This window comes from Elephas maximus, chromosome 25, assembly GCF_024166365.1.
Source record: "Elephas maximus indicus isolate mEleMax1 chromosome 25, mEleMax1 primary haplotype, whole genome shotgun sequence".
Taxonomy (NCBI): domain Eukaryota; kingdom Metazoa; phylum Chordata; class Mammalia; order Proboscidea; family Elephantidae; genus Elephas; species Elephas maximus.
In genome coordinates this window covers 4,737,260-4,756,894 of record NC_064843.1, presented here as the reverse complement: position 1 = coordinate 4,756,894, position 19,635 = coordinate 4,737,260, and the positions used below count along the sequence as shown (strand labels likewise).

The window sequence follows — 19,635 nt, the reverse complement described above, 5'->3', positions numbered from 1 at the left end:
ATGGACGGGTGGGGTGGGGGCAGTTTTACTGTACTCGGTTTTTGGATATTTTGAAGATTCTCAATAAAGTGCAAGTTTTTCCTGATGGCTTTTTCCCCAGCCCTGTCTTCGCTGCTCCTCACCAGCAGGGGGCAGCACCAAGGGCTTGGTGACTCCAGCCATTTCCCTAAGCCCCACTTTTAAGGGCTCTCACTTTGGGGCCCCCCTCACGTCCCAGTACCTGTCTTTCTGGCATTTTAGGGACTTTGAGGACTGCCAAGCCTGAGGCCACTTCTGACACCAGACTCCAGCCTTATGGCCAGGCTGCTGGAGTGAGGCCTCTGCTCTCATCTACCTTGGTGCTTGGGGGTGCTACTTCATTAGATCTCTTTGTGAGCCCGGCCCCCAGTGTCCCCTGGCTCAATCCACAGCTGGAGAACATGGACCAGGCAGTGTGAGGCAGGTTCTGTGAGCCCCACAGCCATCGGGTGTAACCACACACACTCACACCCTCCCACACAGAGTACATCCTCCTAGCTCACTGGCCCCCTGGCTAGCACCCCCAGCAATCCACAACCCCCACAGAGTGTCCCACTGGTGGCAGCCAGAGCCCTGTGGTGGGAGACCAAGGGGTGAGTTTTTCTTTTTATCCTGTGTCTTTTTTTTTTTTTTTTTTTTTTTAGAAAACAGAAATTACAAATTATTTCAAAGTTGTAGCAGCCACAGCCCCTGCCCTGCCGCCCTGGCTGGTGTCCAGCCATTTGACTGGCTGAGGCCCGAGAGGGTGGGGATGCTCTGGGCAGGGAGATGAGGGGTCTGCAGCCTAAGACCCCCAGTGGCAGGCAGTGGGTGGTGGTGGTCACAGTCTGAGGCTGGGTGGTCGCAGCAGCTTGGTTGCCTTCTCACTTATGCCGGCCTGTGGGGGGCAAGGCAGTGGTCAGGTGTGTCAGCAGGGCAGCTGCTGCTGGGGGCAGCTGTGCCCTCTCTCCCGAGATTCTGAAATCCAGGAGGTAGGCTCCTGGCCATGTGACAGAGGGCAGGGTTGGGCATTCTGGAAGGACCCAGCCCAAGAGCCTGGCTTCCAGCCAGGTTAGGCAGGGCCTTCTCCTGAGGACCTGACTCACTGTGGTACCTCAGCACTGGAGCTGGGAGTGGAGTGAGGGGCTCAGTCACCCTGGGTCACTGTCCTCCTGCCTCCAGGCTCCCAGCTGAAGTAAAACCCCCAAAGGCCCACCCAGTATGGGGGGCTCTGCCTAGCCCAGCCCCCCCAGGCAGCATGGAGGGAGCCCCCTTCAGAGGCCTGATGCCTAGTCATTAGCACCAGTGAATGCTGCCCTGGCTGGGGGCGGGCGAGGGCTGTCCCCTCTCAAGGTCTCTGTTTCCTCATCCATAATGGGAGGCAGACCCCTGCCACCTCTGGGGCCCTGGACCCACAAAATAGAAGAGCCAGAGTATGGGGGACAGCCACAGCCTTTACCAAGTGTACCACCAGGCACCCCATCTGAGCCCCACATTCAGTAGAACACATGGGCAGGGCCAGGTGGCAAAGACCTGCTCTGAAGGGTGGGCTAGCAGACCCTAAGGCCTGTAGGGCAACACCACAGACACTGCCTTTTGGGAAAGAAGTCTGACCCTCAAGGACAGAAGACCACACCCCAACTTTCCAGCGACGGTGAGACCTGGAGACTGCGTGTCATCCACTGTGCCTCCCAGGGCTGCCCCAGGCTCTTTGCACAAAGCAGGCTCAGCACTGATTCTGCTAATGTGACTGCTACAGACCTCTCCTATCCTGTTGGAGTCTGAGCTCCATGGGGAGCCCTCTGTGTCCCCCATGCCCAACCCAGAGCCTGGCATGAAAGTGAAAAGGGTGGCTGGGTAGATGGATGGATGGACAGATGGAGGACAACGCCTGGTTGAGGCTCCCCAGGAGGGGAGCCTGGTGGCTGTAAGTAACCCCACTGGGCAGGCCCTGCCGTGGAGGAGCCCCGCTGGCCGTACTTGCAACTACGCCTGCTTGAACAAGAGGTGGGAAAGTTTTTCATTGACATGGTAGAGAGGAAAAGGATCAAATCCACCAATGAAATCAACTGAAGGAAATCAAGACCCAAATAAAATAAAACCCAAATAATGGAAAAGATGGCAGGATGGAGAACAGTCCAACTGCAGAACACGTCCTGTGGCGATGGCAGAAACAAGAGTGATGGGGGACCCTTGGGGGAAGGACAGACACCCCTAAACCCTCCTCAAGTTCAGAACCCCAGACTCTGCCCAGTGTCTGAGGGGGTCTCTCTCCAGAGATGAAATAGTGCCAGGATTTACACAGATTGAAACAAGTGGAGCAGGTCCCGGCCCCCAGAACATGACCAGCGGGACAAAGCAGGGATGAGCAGCGATCCTTTGAGACCAGGTGGGGGCGGGGGCCAGGCTGCTCTCCAGGGCACACACCCTCCATGGCATGTTCACGAACATCCATCACCCACCCAGCAAGTTTGGGTTAGCAGATTTGGTGGGAGGCCATCATGGGGGTGTGCTGGTGTGTGGCTGGGGTGAGCTGGTAGGTGACTGGGGTGTGTTGGTAGGTGGCCAAGGTGGCCTGGTGGGTAGTGGAGGCATGCTGGTGGGTGCCCGGGACATACTGGTGGGTGGCCAGGGTGAGCTGGTGGGTGGCTGAGCAGCTAGCTGGCAGGTGGCCAAGCAGCTGGTGGTGGCCAAGGGAGCTGGGCATATTGACTGCATTTCTGCCCTCGGGGCTGGTTCTTGCCTTAAGCCACTTTAATGCAATGGAAACGCAAAGCCTGTTGTTTGCTTCTTTCCCAGCAGCCAGGGTGGTCCCAGTGATTCTTTGTGCTCACCCGGTGCATGGGTACGAGGAGGGGGGGCGGCTCTTGGAGCCTCCCATGGCAGGGGCAAGCCCAGGCTCCCAAATGTGGAGTGTCATCTGCAGATAAGGACTGCCTGCCTGTGGCCTCCTGACTCTTGGAGACGGATGGCTCCATGCCTGGGTGCCAAATCTGACCCTGGGGGGTTCCCTCTGTGGGAGCTGCTTCTGGCCCCCAGAAGGTTCCGTCACAGGGGCCTCTAGCTGGGCTCCCACCTCCCCACCCACCTGATTGGTTCTACTCTGCAGGATCTCTGCAGGGTGACAACAGCTTCACACTGAAATGATGAGAGAGTGGAGGAACTCAGCAGGCAGGAGAAATTAAAATGCTGCCGAGAGCCCAGGCCAGAGCAGCCATGGGGGCTGGGAGGAGGACAAGAGGGGACCTGGCCGTCCTCCCCTTCTCAGGCAACATGGAGCGAGGACCCACTGGCCATAGGGCTGAGCACAGGACGGCCTGACCAAAGAGGGAAGGGGTGGGAGAGAGACTGAGGACTGCCATCCCCTGCTCTGGCCTCCCTCCTCCTCCCCCTTGACTGGGCCTGGGGAGCCCACCACACCCAGCACAGATGCGTGGCCGCTCACTCACAGCTGTCCTTTTCCTCCGTGAGCGCGCTGACCACATAGCAGGCGTAGACAAACCCCACAAGCTGAAAGACACAGAGCAGAGTCCAGATGAGACCCAACCAGCAGGTGAGCTTGCAGGGCTCAGGGCAGAGGCCACCATGTGTCCCCAACCACAAGTCACGTGCTCTCGGGCCTCAGTTTCCCTTTCTGGCTCCGAAGTCCCACATACAGTTCAGGCTTTTCCAGTGGGGCCTGGCAAGAGAACAGCTCCACTGGCCGGGGTGAGGCCTGGCATGTCTGGTGAGGGCTGGCCAGTGTGTGAGGAGGTGCATGGAGGGGAGGAGGCACAGGGAGAGGCCCTCAGACAGGGAGACCACAGCAGGTGGGTGCGTGCACACAGGAGCTGGCCGTGGTGCTGAAACGCTCAGCCCTGCAGCGACACTCTGCAGAGGGTACTACTGTCCTCATTTCACAAGGGAGGAAATCAAGGCATAGGGAGGTGGAGTGGCCCACCTGAGGCCAGGGCAGTGTTGGGCCCCCCAACCCCGGCTTCATATTTCCTGGGGGTAGTTGTGGGGGACGGGAGCATTGTGGCTCCTGGACTGGCGCAGAGGCTCCCTGGGTAGGAGGAAAGCAGGGAGGAGAATCTTTGGGGGCCAGCTCCCTCCCCGACCCCTGGCCCCTGGTGATGAGCCCCCTCCCACTGCACCCCTAGCCCACCAGCCACGCTTACCGCCACCAGAGCCTGAAGGACACTGTGCAAGGCCTCCACATAGTGGTACTCCAGGGTGCAGCCACTGCCCGACACCAGGGCCTGGCCATCCAGGGGCCTAAGGCTGGTGGCCAGCGCCTCCTCACGCACACAGCCCAGCCCATGCTCACGCCACCAGGAGCGGTGCTGGGAGAAGTGGAAGGTCAAGAGCTCACTGTCCTGGGGTGAGGGAGGGACAGGTTTGCACTGGGCTGCAGCAGCCCCCAGCCACCACAGCCCACCTGAGGCCCATGAGCAAGGCGTCGAGGATGGTCCTGCCTCCTCCTCCTCACTCACCTTTGAGAGGCCCCCCACTTCCAGGTAGAAGCAGAGGATGAAGACATTCCAGGTGACCCAGATAGGCGCCCACACGGCGTACTGTGGAGGCGAGAGGCGAGGACGGTGGTTAAACCCCACTGTTCACTGAGGGGGTGGCACCTGCTTCACCAACACCCTCAGGGAGACTCCGACAGTCCAAGGCTGAGCTGAGGGCCCAGGCTGCCAGCTCAGGGATAACGAGCAGTCGTCTCGGGGAGGCCCTACCAGTTGGTCTGAGAGAACCATCTCCAGAAATAGCAGTCCTCACCAAGGACACCGTGGCCGCCCAAGGGGCCAGTGACCAGGGAACAATAGCCTTAACCACAGAGCATGTGGCAGGGCCCCTTGCCCCTGGGAGACAGGGAGGACCCCAGGACACCACCCACCCCATGGGTCACTCCTGTCCCCACAGATCCCCACCTGCAGACAGCCCTGCCACCCCCGGCCCCAGAAGACATGTTACTGGCTTCAGAGTCCTTCGCTGGAATGGCTGGCAACGTCCCCTCTGCCCGCCTGCTGCCCAGAGACAAGGGCAGAGCCTGGGTTGAGCCCTTCTCCCTCATGTGCCAGCAAGCTCCAAGGGCCAGGAGGGCTGGAGTGGGACTGAGGCGGTCCTGCCCATGTCTGTAGGAAGGGCCCTCCCTTTTCTGGCATCCCTCTTCCCTCTGGGTTAACAAAGGAAAGCCCCAAGGTCCCTTCTGGCCAGGAAGCACTGAGACCTCATGTTTGCAGGGAAACCTGCCAAAAAAAAGAAAAGTGGACACCTCTGCCTCTCTGGAGACTCCTGCCAGCCCCACCGTGGCCGAGCCCAGTGCTTCTGGCCTCACTAGGGCATTGAACAAGTTTTCCTCTTATGCAGGGTCAATGGCGGCGGCTGCAGGGACAGAGCAGGGGTGGGGGCAGGACCAGAGTGAGCGTGGGCCTGCGTCGGTCCTACACTGAGAGCAAGGATGCTGGCAGCGTTCAACGGCCAGAGTGGAAGTGGTTTTACCTAATAGGGCCCAAACGGGAGCAGCGAAAGCTCAGCATCTTCCTGGCCAGAGTCTCAAATCATAGCCCACTGCCCACTTTTGTCAATAAACCTTTATTTTCACACAGCCACACCCACACATTTATGTGTTGTCTGTGACTGCTTTTGTGCCTAAACAGCGGAGCTGAGTAGTTGGGACAGAAACCATTTGGCCAGAAAAGCTGAAAATGTCTACCCTCTGGGCGTTTACAGAAAAGTCTGCCAACCCCTGACCTACATATGTTATCTTCACAAACAAAAGCATTGTGTGTGTCAGAGCAAAACTTCCAGACTCTCCTCCGTCTTCTCCAGGGAGAGAGGGCAGAGTGTCATAGGTGGGCTGGGCTCCCACCTGCCCTTTGTCAGCAGGCAGGCTCTCTGAACCTCGTTTCCCCCTTTGTAAGGCAGGGTCACACCAGCGTCCACCTCCTCAGGCTACTGAAGAGATGATTTACTGAAGGCGTGTGAAGCGTCAGTGGCTCCTCACACTATGGAGCATCTCCTAGTGGCAACCAGAAGCCACTTACTAAATTGGGATTCTAGCTGCCTGCTGTCCAAAGGCTCCAGCCTGGCATCCGGGGAGAGACAGTGTGGGAACGGAAATGCTGTGCTTCGGGCTTTTTCTGGCTTCCAAGACAGAGGAACAGGACGTTGCTGGTGGACTCACCATGACGACATAGCGCGGCCGGTACTGGACAGTGCCAAAGAGCCCCAGGATGACAAGGACAATGTGGAGGAAGTTGGCCAGGATGGGCGCCCACTGGTAGCCGAGGAAGTCGATCACCTGCCTCTCCAGAGCTGTGACCTGGGGCAGCAGCAGGCGGGTGAAGGCAGCACACCTCCATGGAGTCTCTCTGACACACACCTCCACCCCCCCGCCTCCCCTCTGAGCCTCTCTGAGGAGCTGGCAGTGCTGGGTCCCAGGACTCCGTGTGCTCACCCCACCAGGCAGCCAGGGTGTCCACCACATCCAGACTCTACCAACAGAGCCCTCCAGACAAACCCACAAGCCCAGAGCGTCCCACCAGATACTCCAAAAGGACACTTCAAAAATTCTGCCTCAACAAGACCCTCCATCCAGCAGGCCCATCCTCCTTGTCTTCAGGCTCCTCCTCTGGGGAACAGGAACACGCTGGTACTGGTGCACTGGGCTGCAGGACCACACAGCCACTCACACCACACTGAGTGCAGGGCACAAGGCACAGGGCGCAGGGCATGGGGTGCAGGGCATAGGGTGCAGGGCATGGGGTGCAGGCACAGGGCATGGAGTGCAGGGCACAGGGTGTATGCACAAGGCACGGGGTGCAGGGCATGGGGTGCAGGCACAGGGCATGGGGTGTAGGCACAGGGCATGGGGTGTAGGCACAGGGCATGGGGTGCAGGGCATGGAGCACAGGGTGCAAGGCACAGGGTGCAGGGCACAGAGCACGGGGTGCAGGGCATGGAGCACAGGGTGCAGGGCATAGAGCACAGGGTGCAGGGTGCAGGGTACAGGGCACAAGGTGCAGGGCACAGAGCACAGGGTGCAGGGCACAGAGCACTGGGTGCAGGGCACAGAGCACAGGGTGCAGAGCATGGAGCACAGGGTGCAGGGCAGGGAGCATAGGGTGCAAGGCACAGGGTGCAGGGCACAGAGCACAGGGTGCAGGGCATAGAGCACAGGGTGCAGGGTACAGGGCACAAGGTGCAGGGCACAGAGCACAGGGTGCAGGGGACAGAGCACTGGGTGCAGGGCACAAGGCACAGGGCACAGGGCACGGAGCACAGGGCACCAAGCTCATGGCACCGAGCACCTACCACTGCCAGCACCACAGCTCTTAGCCAACAGGTGCTAAGTACCCCAAGTCTGCCCTGTGAGACTCTCCCTTCCTGCCTTGGCCTGTGGGTCCTCAGGGTGCACCTCTCCAGTCATCTGTGTTCAGTCCTCGCTGTGGGGGGGTGGCAGCAGGCACGGTTGGTCTCCAACAACTGGGCAAGCCTCACCCTTTGAGGGCATATGCCTCTCTGTGGGCCCCAGCCCTTCCAGGTAGGAAAGAGCCACAGAGGGATCCACGGCCTCAAGCCTGGGTGGAGTGACCACATGTTGAAGTGGTGTGGGATGGGGTCGTCCGTCTATAGAAAGCATCCGCTGAGCCGTGGAGGAGTGCAGGAAAGTCGAGGCAGCCAATCTTGGTGTTTGGGGAGACATGGGAGAATTCTCTCAGCAGGTGAGTCCTGGAATGCCCCTCCCAGGACTGGGGGCAGAGCAGGGAGGGCACCTGTGATGGGGGCAGGAGGGCGGGAGGGCCAGCCACTCCTCCCACAAAGCCTCACTTGGCACCAAGATTGAGAACAGGGCAGGGGGGTGGCGGTTTGTGGCTCTGCCCCCAGGCAACACGCTATCAGTCACTGGGCCACTGTGGGCACCAGGTTACCACAGTCACAAGCCACCATAAGCACCAGGCCTACTGGCCAGTGGATGCATCGATCCCGTCCCAGGCACGGCCCCTCTCTGGTCAGCTCCCCTCCCCCACCCAGGGCCCTGGGCTCTGGCCTCTTGGACCCCTGACCAGCCTCCAGGAGCAGCAGCTGCTGTGTCACGGTGTCACTCCCCAGGGCACGGCCAGAGCGTCCCTGGCTGCATGGAATGTTGGGGGGGGCAGCTGTTTCCAGCCTTGGGGAGGGGGACATTCCGAGCATGTCCCGAGGGCTGGGGTCCACCCTAGGAGGCAGCCGTGGGCTGATTGAGGAGGCCAGCACAGACAGCAGAAGCTCTCTGTAAGCATTACTGTCCCACCCAGGCTCTAGCTGTGGTCTCTCACTGTCTAATCCTGTTGGACTGTAACCATCTGCTCAGACAGGGTTCCCTTGTTTCGCCTCGAACTGCAAACCCCCAGTACAGCAGGAATGGTGGGCTTAACCTTCCACCTCTAAGTGAGGGCTTCACGCTCAGGGCTCGGGTTGGAATCAGGAACTCAGATGGGGTGCAATGGTCATACATGGGACACCCGCCTCCATGGGAACCAGCTGAGCTCCAGCGCTGCCCCCAGGATGTGGGGCCCCCCCCAGGACGTGGGGCCGCATGGCTCATCACCTGCCTTCCCCTCCCCAGCCCACACAGTGCAAGCCTCCCGCCCCCGCACCCAAAGCCAGGCCCCGAGGAACCCACAGGGTGGCCTCCATGCCAGGTTTCCCAGGTCCACACTCATCCCTGTTCTTAGGGGCTCACTCACTCCCTTGGATCATGTAGCCAGCAGGACAGTGTCCCCCCCACTGCTGTGGGACCCCCCGGTTGGGGTACTCACAAAACCCAGGCCTTGGACTGGCCCCACGGGTGGTACGCACGGATTTCAAACCTGCTTGGCATTTATCCAATGAGACTGTGTCCCTGGGCACCTGATCAATGCACCCACGAGAGGCGCAGGGTCCACAGCCCGAGGGCAGGACACCAGGGCTCCTGGGAGGACGTGCCTATGTGGAACTGCCAGCACTGATGTCAGGTTTAGCTTGCTAAGACAACCCGGTACAAAACTGCAGGCTAGAAGCCTCCCTTGCGTCCATTCCCACTGCTAAAACGAGTCCTTATTCCAGCTCTTCACCAAGGCTCCCAACCCCCGACGACTGCCCTGCTCACACACAGGGAATGGCCCTTCAGCTAGTGCCAGGAGAAGCTGGTGCTGCCCCTGAACACAAAGTCCTCCCTGTGAGACAGCAGCTCTTCTCCAGGGGCTCTCATGCTCTGCTGGCCAGAGGACACCCCGGGCGGGTGGGCTGGGCCAGCTGTTTACACTGAGAAAAGGGGCGTGCCGCCAACTCCCCAGGGTGCATGTACGCTCTGGGCTGGTGGGGGAGCTCTGGCCACTGCTCATGACTGACTAACCAACGTGGGTCTCAGCCTAGGGGAGACAGGGTGGGCGTATCAGTCAGCTGTGGCCACATAACAGATCACAAGTTAGCATCTCAAACAACGCCCTGTGTCATTGCACAGATTTTGTGGGTTTGGGCGCATGCCAACCTGGTCCTCTGCTCCGCGCTGACTGGGCTGCAATCACTGTGTCAGCCGGGGTGGGCTCATAGGGGCTAGGGTACTCCTCTAAGCACCCTGGTCTTGGCAGAGTTCACCTCCTCGTGGACTGAGGCCTCAGCTTCAGGAGGCTTCTGCCACCACAGCCTCCCCACCTGGCGCTGTTCATCTCCAGAGCCCACAGATTCCTGCCTGTGAATGGGCCTTGTGGAGGCAAGAGGCATTGTGTGTGAAGTGGCAGAAACCCTGGGCTTGGCCCAGGACCCTCCTAGGGCCAAGCACATGGATGGCGATCAACAAACGGGAGCCGACCCTCCCTCCACCCCCAAGCCTCCATACACAGTTCTGCTCCTCACCCTCCAGGCACCCCAGGGAATGTGGCCAGCCACGGAGAAAGAACAGCGGCAGAGACAGCCAGTCAGACACACAAAAGGACCAGCCCGCCTGCCCAGAGCACTGTAGCCCTGGCCGGGTGTTGGGAGAGACAAGCTAGTGGGGGAACTAGTGCTTAAAGCACAGGACTGTGCCGGCACGGTCGGCAGCCGAGACCCTCGAGAGGCTGGCCACTGCCTGGAGCGCCTGGGACCCACCATTCATTCATTCCTGGAGTAGTAGTCATTCATTCACTGCCCCCGTATTTCCGAAGCATCAGGTGGGACACAGCAGAGGACAGAGAGGTGCTCTCCACCTTGAGGAGGCCACAAGGTGGTAGAGGGGGAGGTGAATGAAATGGCATGAAAAATCGCCCTTCCAGAAACAATGAGGCAGAGGGAGGTGGGGAGAGCCCTGGAGTCGTGGGAAGTCTCTGAGGAGGCTATGTTGAAGCTCAGACCTCAGGTGAGATGGTCCTGACTTGTCAGCAGGCCAAGAAGGAGGCAAGGAGTCTGTGCAGAGGCCCTGGGACCACTACATGTTGGCTCAGGAGGCGTGTGAGTGGGGAATGGAACTGGAGAGGACAGGGCTCTGAAGGACAGTGAGGACAGGAAGTCCTCGACTGTGAGAAACAGCAGACAGCCTCCAAGGACTTGGCCTGGGCGCTTATGAGGCCACCATCATAATCCGGGCTTCAGCCAACCTTACTTGACTTCCCTGAAGAGAAAGACCGACCCCAGGGCAGGCAGCCACCAGAGAAGGAGAATGCCAAGGCACGTCACTGAAAAGCAGGGGCTTGAGCCAGGAGCTCAGTGGGAAAGGCCACCGAGAACAGAGATGGTAGGGCAGTGTGCCAGCATGGCTGAAGAGGGTCTCTACTGGCCAGGATGTGGCAGGCTGCAGGTGGAGGGTAGGGCCTGGGAACTTTCTGGAAGCAGTTGATCCTGTCCTCACTCTTCCCAGTTGGCGAGAGCAGAGCTTTGGGCTCAAGGTTGCTCAGAGCTGGACTAGGGCTTGCAGTGGTGACCACCCAGCCTCCCAGGGGAGACAGGCTGAGCAAGTCAGCTGGGAGTCCCACAGCTCTTGGGAGAGAGCAGCATGGGGGCATAGCAGCGAGCCAGCTCAAAGACCCTCTTTGTCACTCTCAGTTATCCTTGCTGCTGAGGCTGTAAGAGGGGTCTACACAGGGCCCCTGGGAGCAGGGGCAGGGGCATGGAATCAGGGCAGGCTCCCTAGAGGAGGCGAAACCTGGGCTGAGTCCTGAAGGATGAATAGGAGTTTGCCACCTGGAGGTGGAGAGGGAACAGGCAGAGAGAATCATGTGGAGGAGGGCTAAGGGGCAGTGATTCTCACCCCAGGCTGAATTTTGCTCTAATGACTGTGCTCCGGCCCCACCCACATCGATGCTGGACCTTTGGCTTTTAATGGTTCTGGAGGTGAACCCTGGCAGGGCTTCCAGCAGGAGCAAAGAGGGGTCAGAGAAGAGAGGAGGGCCGAGAGCAACCAGAGGCCTAACTGGGGGGGGTGGGAGGGACAGCTAGGGCACGTGCACCAGGTGCCCTTTGCAGCGGGGCACCAGCGGGCAGTTTCTATCGGCCATCACAGTTTCCATAGCCAGCTGAGAGATCATTTGGCAATTTAATATTAATTGCCCTAGACCCTATTTTCTGTAGTTATGTTCCTGCAGCCAGACCAGAGTCCCAATCCACGCTGCAGCTTCCAGCGGCTGGGGCCAAACCCAAGGAGCCCATGGAAAATGTGTGTGTGGGACAGACGGACACTAGTCTTACGATCTGCATGCTCCAATTGACCCTACCCCCACACAAGGCCTGGGATTCCAGGTGAGCAACCACAGATCGTGGCAGCCAGGCCCGCCTCCCACAGGTGGCAAGGAACCTGTGCCCCCAGGGAAAGTGACTGCCCAGGCCACTGGCCCAGCCTGGTTCACACCTGGAGGATGCTGGCTGGACTGCTGCCCCTCCCATACCCCAAGGAATTTGTAGGCTATCTGCCCAGCATCCCACTGACCTCTGCAGAGACCGAGTTCAGGACCCCAGGCCAGGAAGGGCACCCATGAAGCTGCAGGCTCATAGGGCCACTGACCCTTGTCTGGCCCCAGGTGTCACCTCTTTCCTGACATCATGAGAGCAGGAACCTTCACTGGGTGTCCTGATGGGTCAGAGATGCCACAGTCAGAGCCCTGACAGGAGGGGGTGGGGCTCCCCACTTCACTTTCCCACTCCCCGTTATCGGAGGAGGCTTTCTCGTATTCCCCTCCATCTAGACTGAGTTCCTGGTGGACAGGGCCAGTGCCCTCCTTGCCATCCTGGAGAGAGAGTGAGTGAATGGCTAGGGCAAAAGGGCTCAGCAGGGGGGGAAGTAGGGGCAGTTCGGTGGCCATACCAACCCAAGAACACGGCAGTCAGTTCTCCACCCAGCCACAGGTCGGCTGCCAACCTAAAACTGTCAGGATCCCTGGAGACCTGGCAGGATCGGTGACATCCCCACTCCCCAGCACTAGGCCTACTTTACTCCCATGCCCCGCATGCACCCAGGTGCCTGAGACCGAGCTCCACGCTCATACACCCACCCCCGTGCCTCAGTCCATGTCGTGGCCGTCAAGGCCAGGTCAGAGGTGGGTGGAGGTGCAGCCTTGGGAACTTGCCTGGTGAGGACGGTGCCCCCTCTTGGCCAGCTGCCATGACCGTGGTTGGTAAACGTGGGGTGCAGCCCCACCAAGAACTCTGGCGCCACAAGGGCCTTTCCACACCCCGCATGTGGGGCACATACCTGGAATCCTGTCCTTCACCATTGACCCGGGAACCTCTGCTCCAACTATCCCCAGGGGAGATGCTGAGGCTGCACAGCCCAATCACGGGGCATGACCCACTGTGGAGAACCAATGTGGATGGTCCTGAGGGTCCAGTGGTGAGGGAGGGTCATTTACGACCAGGGCAGCCAGGAGCCTCACCCGACTGCCTGGGCCACGTGTTCAAGGCATTTTGCTTTGAGCAGCCTAGGGCTGTGTCCGGAATAGGGAAGACCTCAGGTCTGGGTGAGGCAGCTGGCCATGGCTGGGTGGGGATGGCCAGGCATCTGTTTAGTGCTTATGCCAGGGCCTCAAAATCTTGCCGCTGCAGGGCGCCGGTGTGACTTTCATGGGGCAGTGAGCCTCTCACAGAGATGGGTGCTGTCAGGTGAACTCAGGTGGCTGAGGCACCCAGTGACTTAGTTCTGCTCGCCTGCCAGGCCCCAGGCCCAAACCCCCCAGGCCCCTTGCTCCCCCTCTTGTTGGTGTGATGGAGCCCACCTGGGAAACAGCCCTCGTGGCATCCAGGTGGCTATGAGCAGACAGAGAGTTCACACTATTCTTTGGGGAATGTGCCAGAAGAGACGCTCAGCCCTTTGTCCGTAGCCTGGTGAGGTGAAAACTCTCAAGCTTGTCAAAAAAAGAAAGAAAGCTGCAGGACTCCCTCCCTGCCTGCCCTGTGCTCCCGCACCCGCACGCAGCGACCAGAGCGCTAGGGATGTTGACTGCTTTCTACTCCTCCGCCCCAGGCTGGACAGAAGACCCTCCACTAGGTCTTGGCAGGACAGTTCAGCTTCACAGCCCTTGGCACACCACAATGCAGCTGCGCTCTGCGCTCCTGGGGCCACCAGCTGAGACTTGGCGTCCGCGAGAAGCCCAGGTCTAGGGGAGCCCCGCTTTCCTCAAGCCGAGGGGGCCCTTCTCCCCGGCTACAAGCAAATTTGCAGAGGCCTACCCAGCCCTACCCAGCCCTTCTTGCCCTCATTGTCCGCCACGGGGTTAAAATGGCAGCGCCCCCAGGCTGGTCCCTCCAAACCCCGAGATCATACTCAGCACAGGGGACTCCCGCATCTACCCCTCCCACGCAGCCAACCCTGAGTGCACCCCTCACTCCAAAGTCCACACTCAAGTCCCCACCACCTTGGAGCAGCGTTCTGATGTCAGCACAACACTGTCCGCCACTTACCACACTCCAAACCTCAGTGCAGCCCAGACTGGTCCTGTCCCTCACTCCCTGCTCTGCCAGCCACTGCCACCTCTTCCTTCCCCTTCAAGCCCCACAGCACATGCAGCCTCAAGGGACTCCTGCCATCAAGGGGAGCCTCTTGCTAAAGGTGGGGACACTAAAGCTCTGAGACTTGCAGTAGCTCCACTGTCGGTAGAGCAGTTTTTGGGCCTCCCAGTCTTGAGAAGTGTCTCCAGGCTCTGTCTCCAGCCTGTCTGTTCTCCACACACCCCCACGCTAACCCTGCAGGGCGTTCTGCCCTACCACCCTGTGTGCCCCCCACCCCTGCCTTTCATGCTGATACAGGATGGAGCTTTCCCACCCCCAGGGAGCTTCTGGAGGCGCCTTCCTTTGGGACAAGTAAAGTGAGATGGATGTACCCCCCTTGCCAGCTCGTTGGGCAGGTCCCTGCCCCTAAGTAAAGGTCAGGACACCAAAGCCTTCCTGCACAGCCACCAACGCCAGAGTTTTCCAGTTAAGACTTCTCTTAAAACAGTCTCGCTGTGCTTCCTGCGCTTCTTGCTAAGAACCAGGAGGAGGCGTCAGCTGTGCAGCTGAGCCCTCGGCACCCCCAGCCAGTGTGCAGACACAAAGCCACGTCTCCTTCTTAAAACAAGAGACCCAGGAGCCCATCAGCACTCTCTAAGAAACCACTGGCCCGGGCCAAGCACGGATTTCGACCTTTGTTTAGCTGGTCTTCCTGGGCAAGCAGTGGGCTTGGGAATGACCTCGGTGCCCAGAGTTTGGACTCCAGGGCAGAATGGAAACTTGGCGGAGAGACATCCAAGTTTTCTGACAAAGATCTTCACCAGGGAGCCTTAGCGAATCCCCAGGCACAAAAGACCTTGGAGATGCAGGGCAGCACCAGGTAGTCCAGCCCTTCGCTATCTATCTCAGCAGGCCAGCGTGGGCTGTGCCAGAGGCCAGGAGGGCCACACTCACACACTAAGAAGCAAGCACAGCCAGGTTCACACACAAGGGCCAACGCACTTGCACCCCCACACTTGCAAACTCACAAGCACCATGGGGTGTCAGGTCTCAGGAACGAAACTTCTCCACTCTGTGGGCGCCAGGTGCTGGTTTCAGCAAAAGGAATCCCCACACGCACGCACCAAGACTCATCTGGGAACACCCTCTGCATACACCCTGGGCCACAAGAGCCTTCCGACACTGGACACGGCGCGCAGCAGCCCCCTTCCGTATCCCTCAGCGCCCACCGGGACTTGTTGAGCGCGGGTCGGGCTCCCGGGGCACCCACGGCGCAAGGCCCAAGTCCGAGCTGCGGGAGAGAGCAGGGTCCAGGCGCCCGGCAGCGCCGCCACCCCGCCCCAAGGCTTTTGTTCTGCGCGACTCCCTTCCAGCCACTTCCGGCACCTGTCTCCGCCGCCCCGGATCCCGTGTGCGCCCCCGCGCGCACAGACACACATGGCGAGGGCGATCAAGGTCCGACACAGGGCGCCGGCTCCCCATGCTTTCCCGGAAGGCGGCGAACTTCGGCCGCGGAAGCCGGGGGTCCGGGCCACCCTCTCCCGGGGACCGGCTGGAGGCTGGGGCTGGACCCAGCGGGGCGAATCCGGGGTCCCGAGTCTGCGGGGACTGCGCGCCCGGAGGGTGGTCGGACCCGCGACCGGGTCGCCACTCACCAGCTGGAAAGCGCAGAGGAAGATGAGCGTGCAGCGGCTGGTGCAGCAGCCCATGGTGTCCCCGCGCCCGCGAACGCCCCTCAGTCAGTCTGGACCCCGAGCCCGCGCGTTGCCCGTGGCGGGCGCGCCCCCGCCGCCTCGCCCGCCTCAAAGCCCAGACCCTCCAAAAAGCCCCGCCCCGCAGCTTCCCTCTCCCCCTCCGGCCCCGCCCTGCGGCCCTCAGCCCGCCCCCCGCCCCGCCTTTGCCCAAGTGTAACAGCTGTGCAGCATCTCCCCCACTCACCGCCCCTGGGGTCTCCGAGCCGGAGGGGGAGGGGGCGCGGGACCCCTTCTTAAAAGGGCGATGGCGCAGCTTCTCGCCGGCGCGGAGACCCCAGGACAGAGGCCAGAGCTGCCATGAGTCCAGTCGCGACGACCCCAGCGCCCTCCACTTCCAGGCTAATCTCTATCTTGGGCTCTCCGGCCTCCATCAATCTCTTTCTATGTGGAACCCAGGCCCACCCTTCCCCGGGACATTTTTCCAGAAAAAGTCTCAGGCTTGGAGAGGTTCAGGGTTGGGGCAAGAGCTCAGCTGCCCGCTCTCCCGCACCCTCCTCCAACCCTGCTCAGCCCAGGAGGTGGGGGGAGGGGGACTGCCGGAGAGGGGCTCTGGCTACCCGAGATTGCAGCCAGGGCTTGAGCCCCTGGGTTCTGTGTTGGCAGTGGAGAGGAGCTGAGTAAGGACAGGGTGGCTTGTGCAAAGGTGTGGCCAGGGGAGTGAGCATGGTTCCCTCAGCGTCTGGATGGCCAGGAGGCCTGTGCAGCACACAGCAGCAGAGAGGCCAGGTGAGGTCGTGCCAGAGGGCTTTGCATCCAGGCTGGGTTGGACTTCACCCGTGGGGAACAGGGATCCCTGGGGCTCTGGCTCAGAGCAGCCATGGTATTCCTGTTCTTAGGGAATTCGTCTTGTGCTGAGAGGCAGGAGATGCCCAGGTACATCTGAGAGTAACAGGGACACGTTGGAAAGCCTCCCTCAGCCTGAAGTCCTTGATCTTTGCAGGCACTGGCCTTTAGGACTGGCTGTGTGGGGATGGCGGGCTTCCTGGGAAGAGATTCATGAGAAAATCACTAAGTGAAGGAGCAGGTGGTGAAGTGGGTCCAGCAGGGCTTCCCACCCCAACATCCCTGACTGTGGGCTGGACAACCCTCTGTGTGGAGTGGCAGCAGCCCCGTTACACAGAGTGAAATAAGTCAGTTAGGAAATGGTTGTATGATCGCGTTTATATGAAATGTCCAGAACAGGCAAGTCCACAGAGACAGAAATACATTTGTGGTTTCCAGGGGCTGGGGGGAGGGCGAGTAGGCACAGGTTTCTGTTTGGGGTGATGAGAATGCTCTGAGCTAGTGATAATGAAATGTACTAAAACCACGAACCATGAATGGCACACTTTAAAAGGTAAATATTTTAGGATGTGAATGATGTCTCAATTAAGAGTTACATCTACAAAATAGAACTTTTATTCATAAAACATAAACCCAAAAAACTCACTGCCGTTGAGTCAATTCCAACTCATGGCGACCCTATAGGACAGAGGAGAACTGCACCATAGGGTTTCCAAGGCTGTAAATCTGTACGGAAGCAGCCTGCCACTGGTGGATTCAAGCTGCCATCTTCAGTTAGCAGCCAAATGCTTTAACCACTGTGCCACCGGTGCTCCTCGTATACAACATTAATTTCAAATAGAACACCACCACCCCGCACCTGGCTCCTCTGAGTTCAGGTATCTGGAGCCATGGCAGAAGGAGGTGGCGCGCGTGCAGCTGTGAAGATGACCCCCCAGAAGTGCTGCTGGGTGGGAAAAGGTAGTGCAGACAATGAGCAGCTACGCTTCCATGGGTTGGGGAAGGCACTGCACAGGTGGTGCACCTGGTGCAGGCTCTCGCTCTCAGGAGGAGATGGGCTGCTGACTGGAGTGTTCTCTGGGGAAGCCCTTCCTTCTCGCTACCCCTTTTCGCTCTGTATGAATTTTACATCGTGTGCTTCTTTGAGTTCTCTGACTTATGAGGGCTCTGGGATGGGGGCAGCGTCGGGGGCAGGGATGGCCAGGGGGCTCCTGGACTTCCGCCCTGCACCACCCATGCCTGCCCACCTCTCCCACATGCAGTACAGGATGGGGGCTTGGCTTCTGGGTGGTGTCCAGGGCAGTGAGCGCTCACCCTCAGCCAGGCTGCCTACATGGCTCCTGGGCCTGACAGTGCTGGGTTTCAGCCAAAGGTGGAGGCATGAGTGGGCAGGAGCAACTGGTGCAGAGGCACGTGCCAAGTCAGCACAATTACCCAGGCTGTTTGCTCCTCCTCCTGAAAGTTAGTGCCAGTGCCTCACTGCCCACCCTACCCTCTACAGGACTGCAGATGCTGCCAGGCAATGCCTCTGTTGGAATCACCTCCACCATCACGTAGTCTGGAAGCCAAGAGTCCTGGCGGAGGTCGAAGACAGCTCCTCCATGTGTACTCAGAGGTGCTGTGATGCCCAGCTCCGATGCAGGGGCTCTGTGTAGCCCAGGACTGCCCCACTGATGCACCAGCTGGCTGGATGGGGGGCACGTGGTGTGTGTCTCACCCTCGAAGCAGCCCCACAGGGCAGGTCCTGTGTGCACATCCACCTCCCCAAGGACAGAGCTGTGACTTGCCCCAGTCACACTGGGGCCTGGCTGCCTCTGCAGGGAGGTTTTACCTGACACCCCACTTCCCGCTCCTTTTTCCTTCTCGCTCACATTCATTTTACAGAAGGCTTGTGGTTGTCCATGCTGGTGGCGCCCACCCTCTGCCATCACACAGAACCTCTGATGGCGCCTGTCAGAGCCCAGATTGTGGGCGGTAGAAATCAGAGAAGAAGCACCCTGAACTGCCTGGGGTCAGCTCACCGTGGGTGAGGGGGCAAGGCCTTGCAGCCAAAACAGCCCTGCTCTCCAGGAGCCCTGGGAACTGCCCGTGAAGACATTCCAGATGAGACTGGGAGGCGACGTCTGACGATCAAGAACCACACCTGGAAAATAGAGGCCGCTTTTAGATCTCACCTCCGGATGGACGAAGGCAGCTGCTGGATGCCATTACCCCCTGAAAGAAAATGACACCATCTGCAGTTTCTGGAAGGAGAGGAGAGAGGGGAGGCCAAGCCAAGGGCCAGTCCCTCCGTCTTGGTCCTAAAAGGGTGTGTTTTGGGGTAGAGATACGGGGGCCTGCGTCTCTGAGTTTCATGGGCATCTAGAGTTTCCTCCTGATGGGTGTTTTCCTGAGGGCTGCTGGAGGTCACCAAACTTCTTCCCAGAGGGCTTCACTCCCACATCCCCTAACAGGACCCTTTCCCCTCCCGGCTCTGATGTATGCCCCCTCTGAGCTCTGCCTCACCCCCAGGGCCCTGGACCCATCCTCCCGTCCAGACCCCAGCCACCCTAAATCAGGCATAGCTTCTTTGTCTCCAACTCCAACAGCACTCACCGCCCCCCACCACAATTCTGAATGGTTCTCCAGCCTCAAACACCGTTTCTGCCTCCTTGCGCTCTGGGCACACACATCTTAGTCTTCAGCGGACCCTTTCCCAGCAGCCCACCGTGTCCACGTCTCCCTCCTATAGGCAGTACCTGGCGGGCGGGGGGGTAAATTCCGCACAGGCGTCCCACAATGAAAACTGCAGCACCCCTGGGGCTGGGCTGCCACATACAGACTGTGCATACAACCTGGGGGACACAGGTGGCCCCCCTCCCAGTACAGATGGCCACGTGAAGCTGAGCCCAGCCCTCAGACACCCACCTGGGCCTGTGGGTTCTGAGCTGAGGATTACTGGACAGAAGGGACAGCTGGAATCGCACTGTGCTGGCACCCAGCAGCTCCTAGTTCGGAGCCCCTGGGGTCTGCCTGGCTGCATTCTGCCCTGACGTGGTTCTCCAGGCTCCCTTCCAGGCCAAAAAACCAGTTGCCATTGAGTTGACCCTGACTTATGGCAACCCCCCGGGTGTCAGAATAGAACTGTGCTCCATAGGCCTCTCAATGGCTGAATTTTTAGAAGCAGATCACCAGGCCCTTCTTCTGAAGCTCCTCTGGG

General features: G+C 59.7%; 1 protein-coding gene across 4 annotated transcripts; it reads right to left on the bottom strand.

Moving 5' to 3' along the window:
• Positions 1-650: 650 nt before the first annotated feature.
• On the bottom strand, positions 651-15,708 carry NKAIN4 (sodium/potassium transporting ATPase interacting 4). Of its 4 annotated transcripts, none has more exons than XM_049869730.1 (6): positions 15,555-15,708; positions 6,170-6,307; positions 4,473-4,553; positions 4,158-4,355; positions 3,447-3,507; positions 651-895 (listed from the first exon to the last, which is right to left on the bottom strand). In XM_049869730.1, exons 1-6 carry the CDS (start codon positions 15,606-15,608, stop codon positions 882-884), a joined length of 546 nt encoding a protein of 181 aa, XP_049725687.1. In that variant the 5' UTR covers positions 15,609-15,708; the 3' UTR covers positions 651-881. The 4 variants fall into 4 exon arrangements, with proteins under 4 accessions (XP_049725687.1, XP_049725688.1, XP_049725689.1 ...); XM_049869731.1 differs by having other exon boundaries at positions 14,928-15,622; XM_049869732.1 differs by lacking the exon at positions 6,170-6,307.
• Positions 15,709-19,635: the final 3,927 nt, after the last annotated feature.

Bases quoted from the DNA above. Each gene is read 5' to 3' on its own strand.
- NKAIN4 (XM_049869729.1), bottom strand. From the start codon at position 6,472: ATGTGGTGGACACCCTGGCTGCCTGGTGGGGTGAGCACACGGAGTCCT. The intron at 4,554-6,169 runs GTGAGTCCACCA...TCGCCTCCACAG, and splicing joins GGCCGCGCTATGTCGTCATG to TACGCCGTGTGGGCGCCTAT. The intron at 3,508-4,157 runs GTAAGCGTGGCT...TGTGTCTTTCAG, and splicing joins TCCTTCAGGCTCTGGTGGCG to CTTGTGGGGTTTGTCTACGC.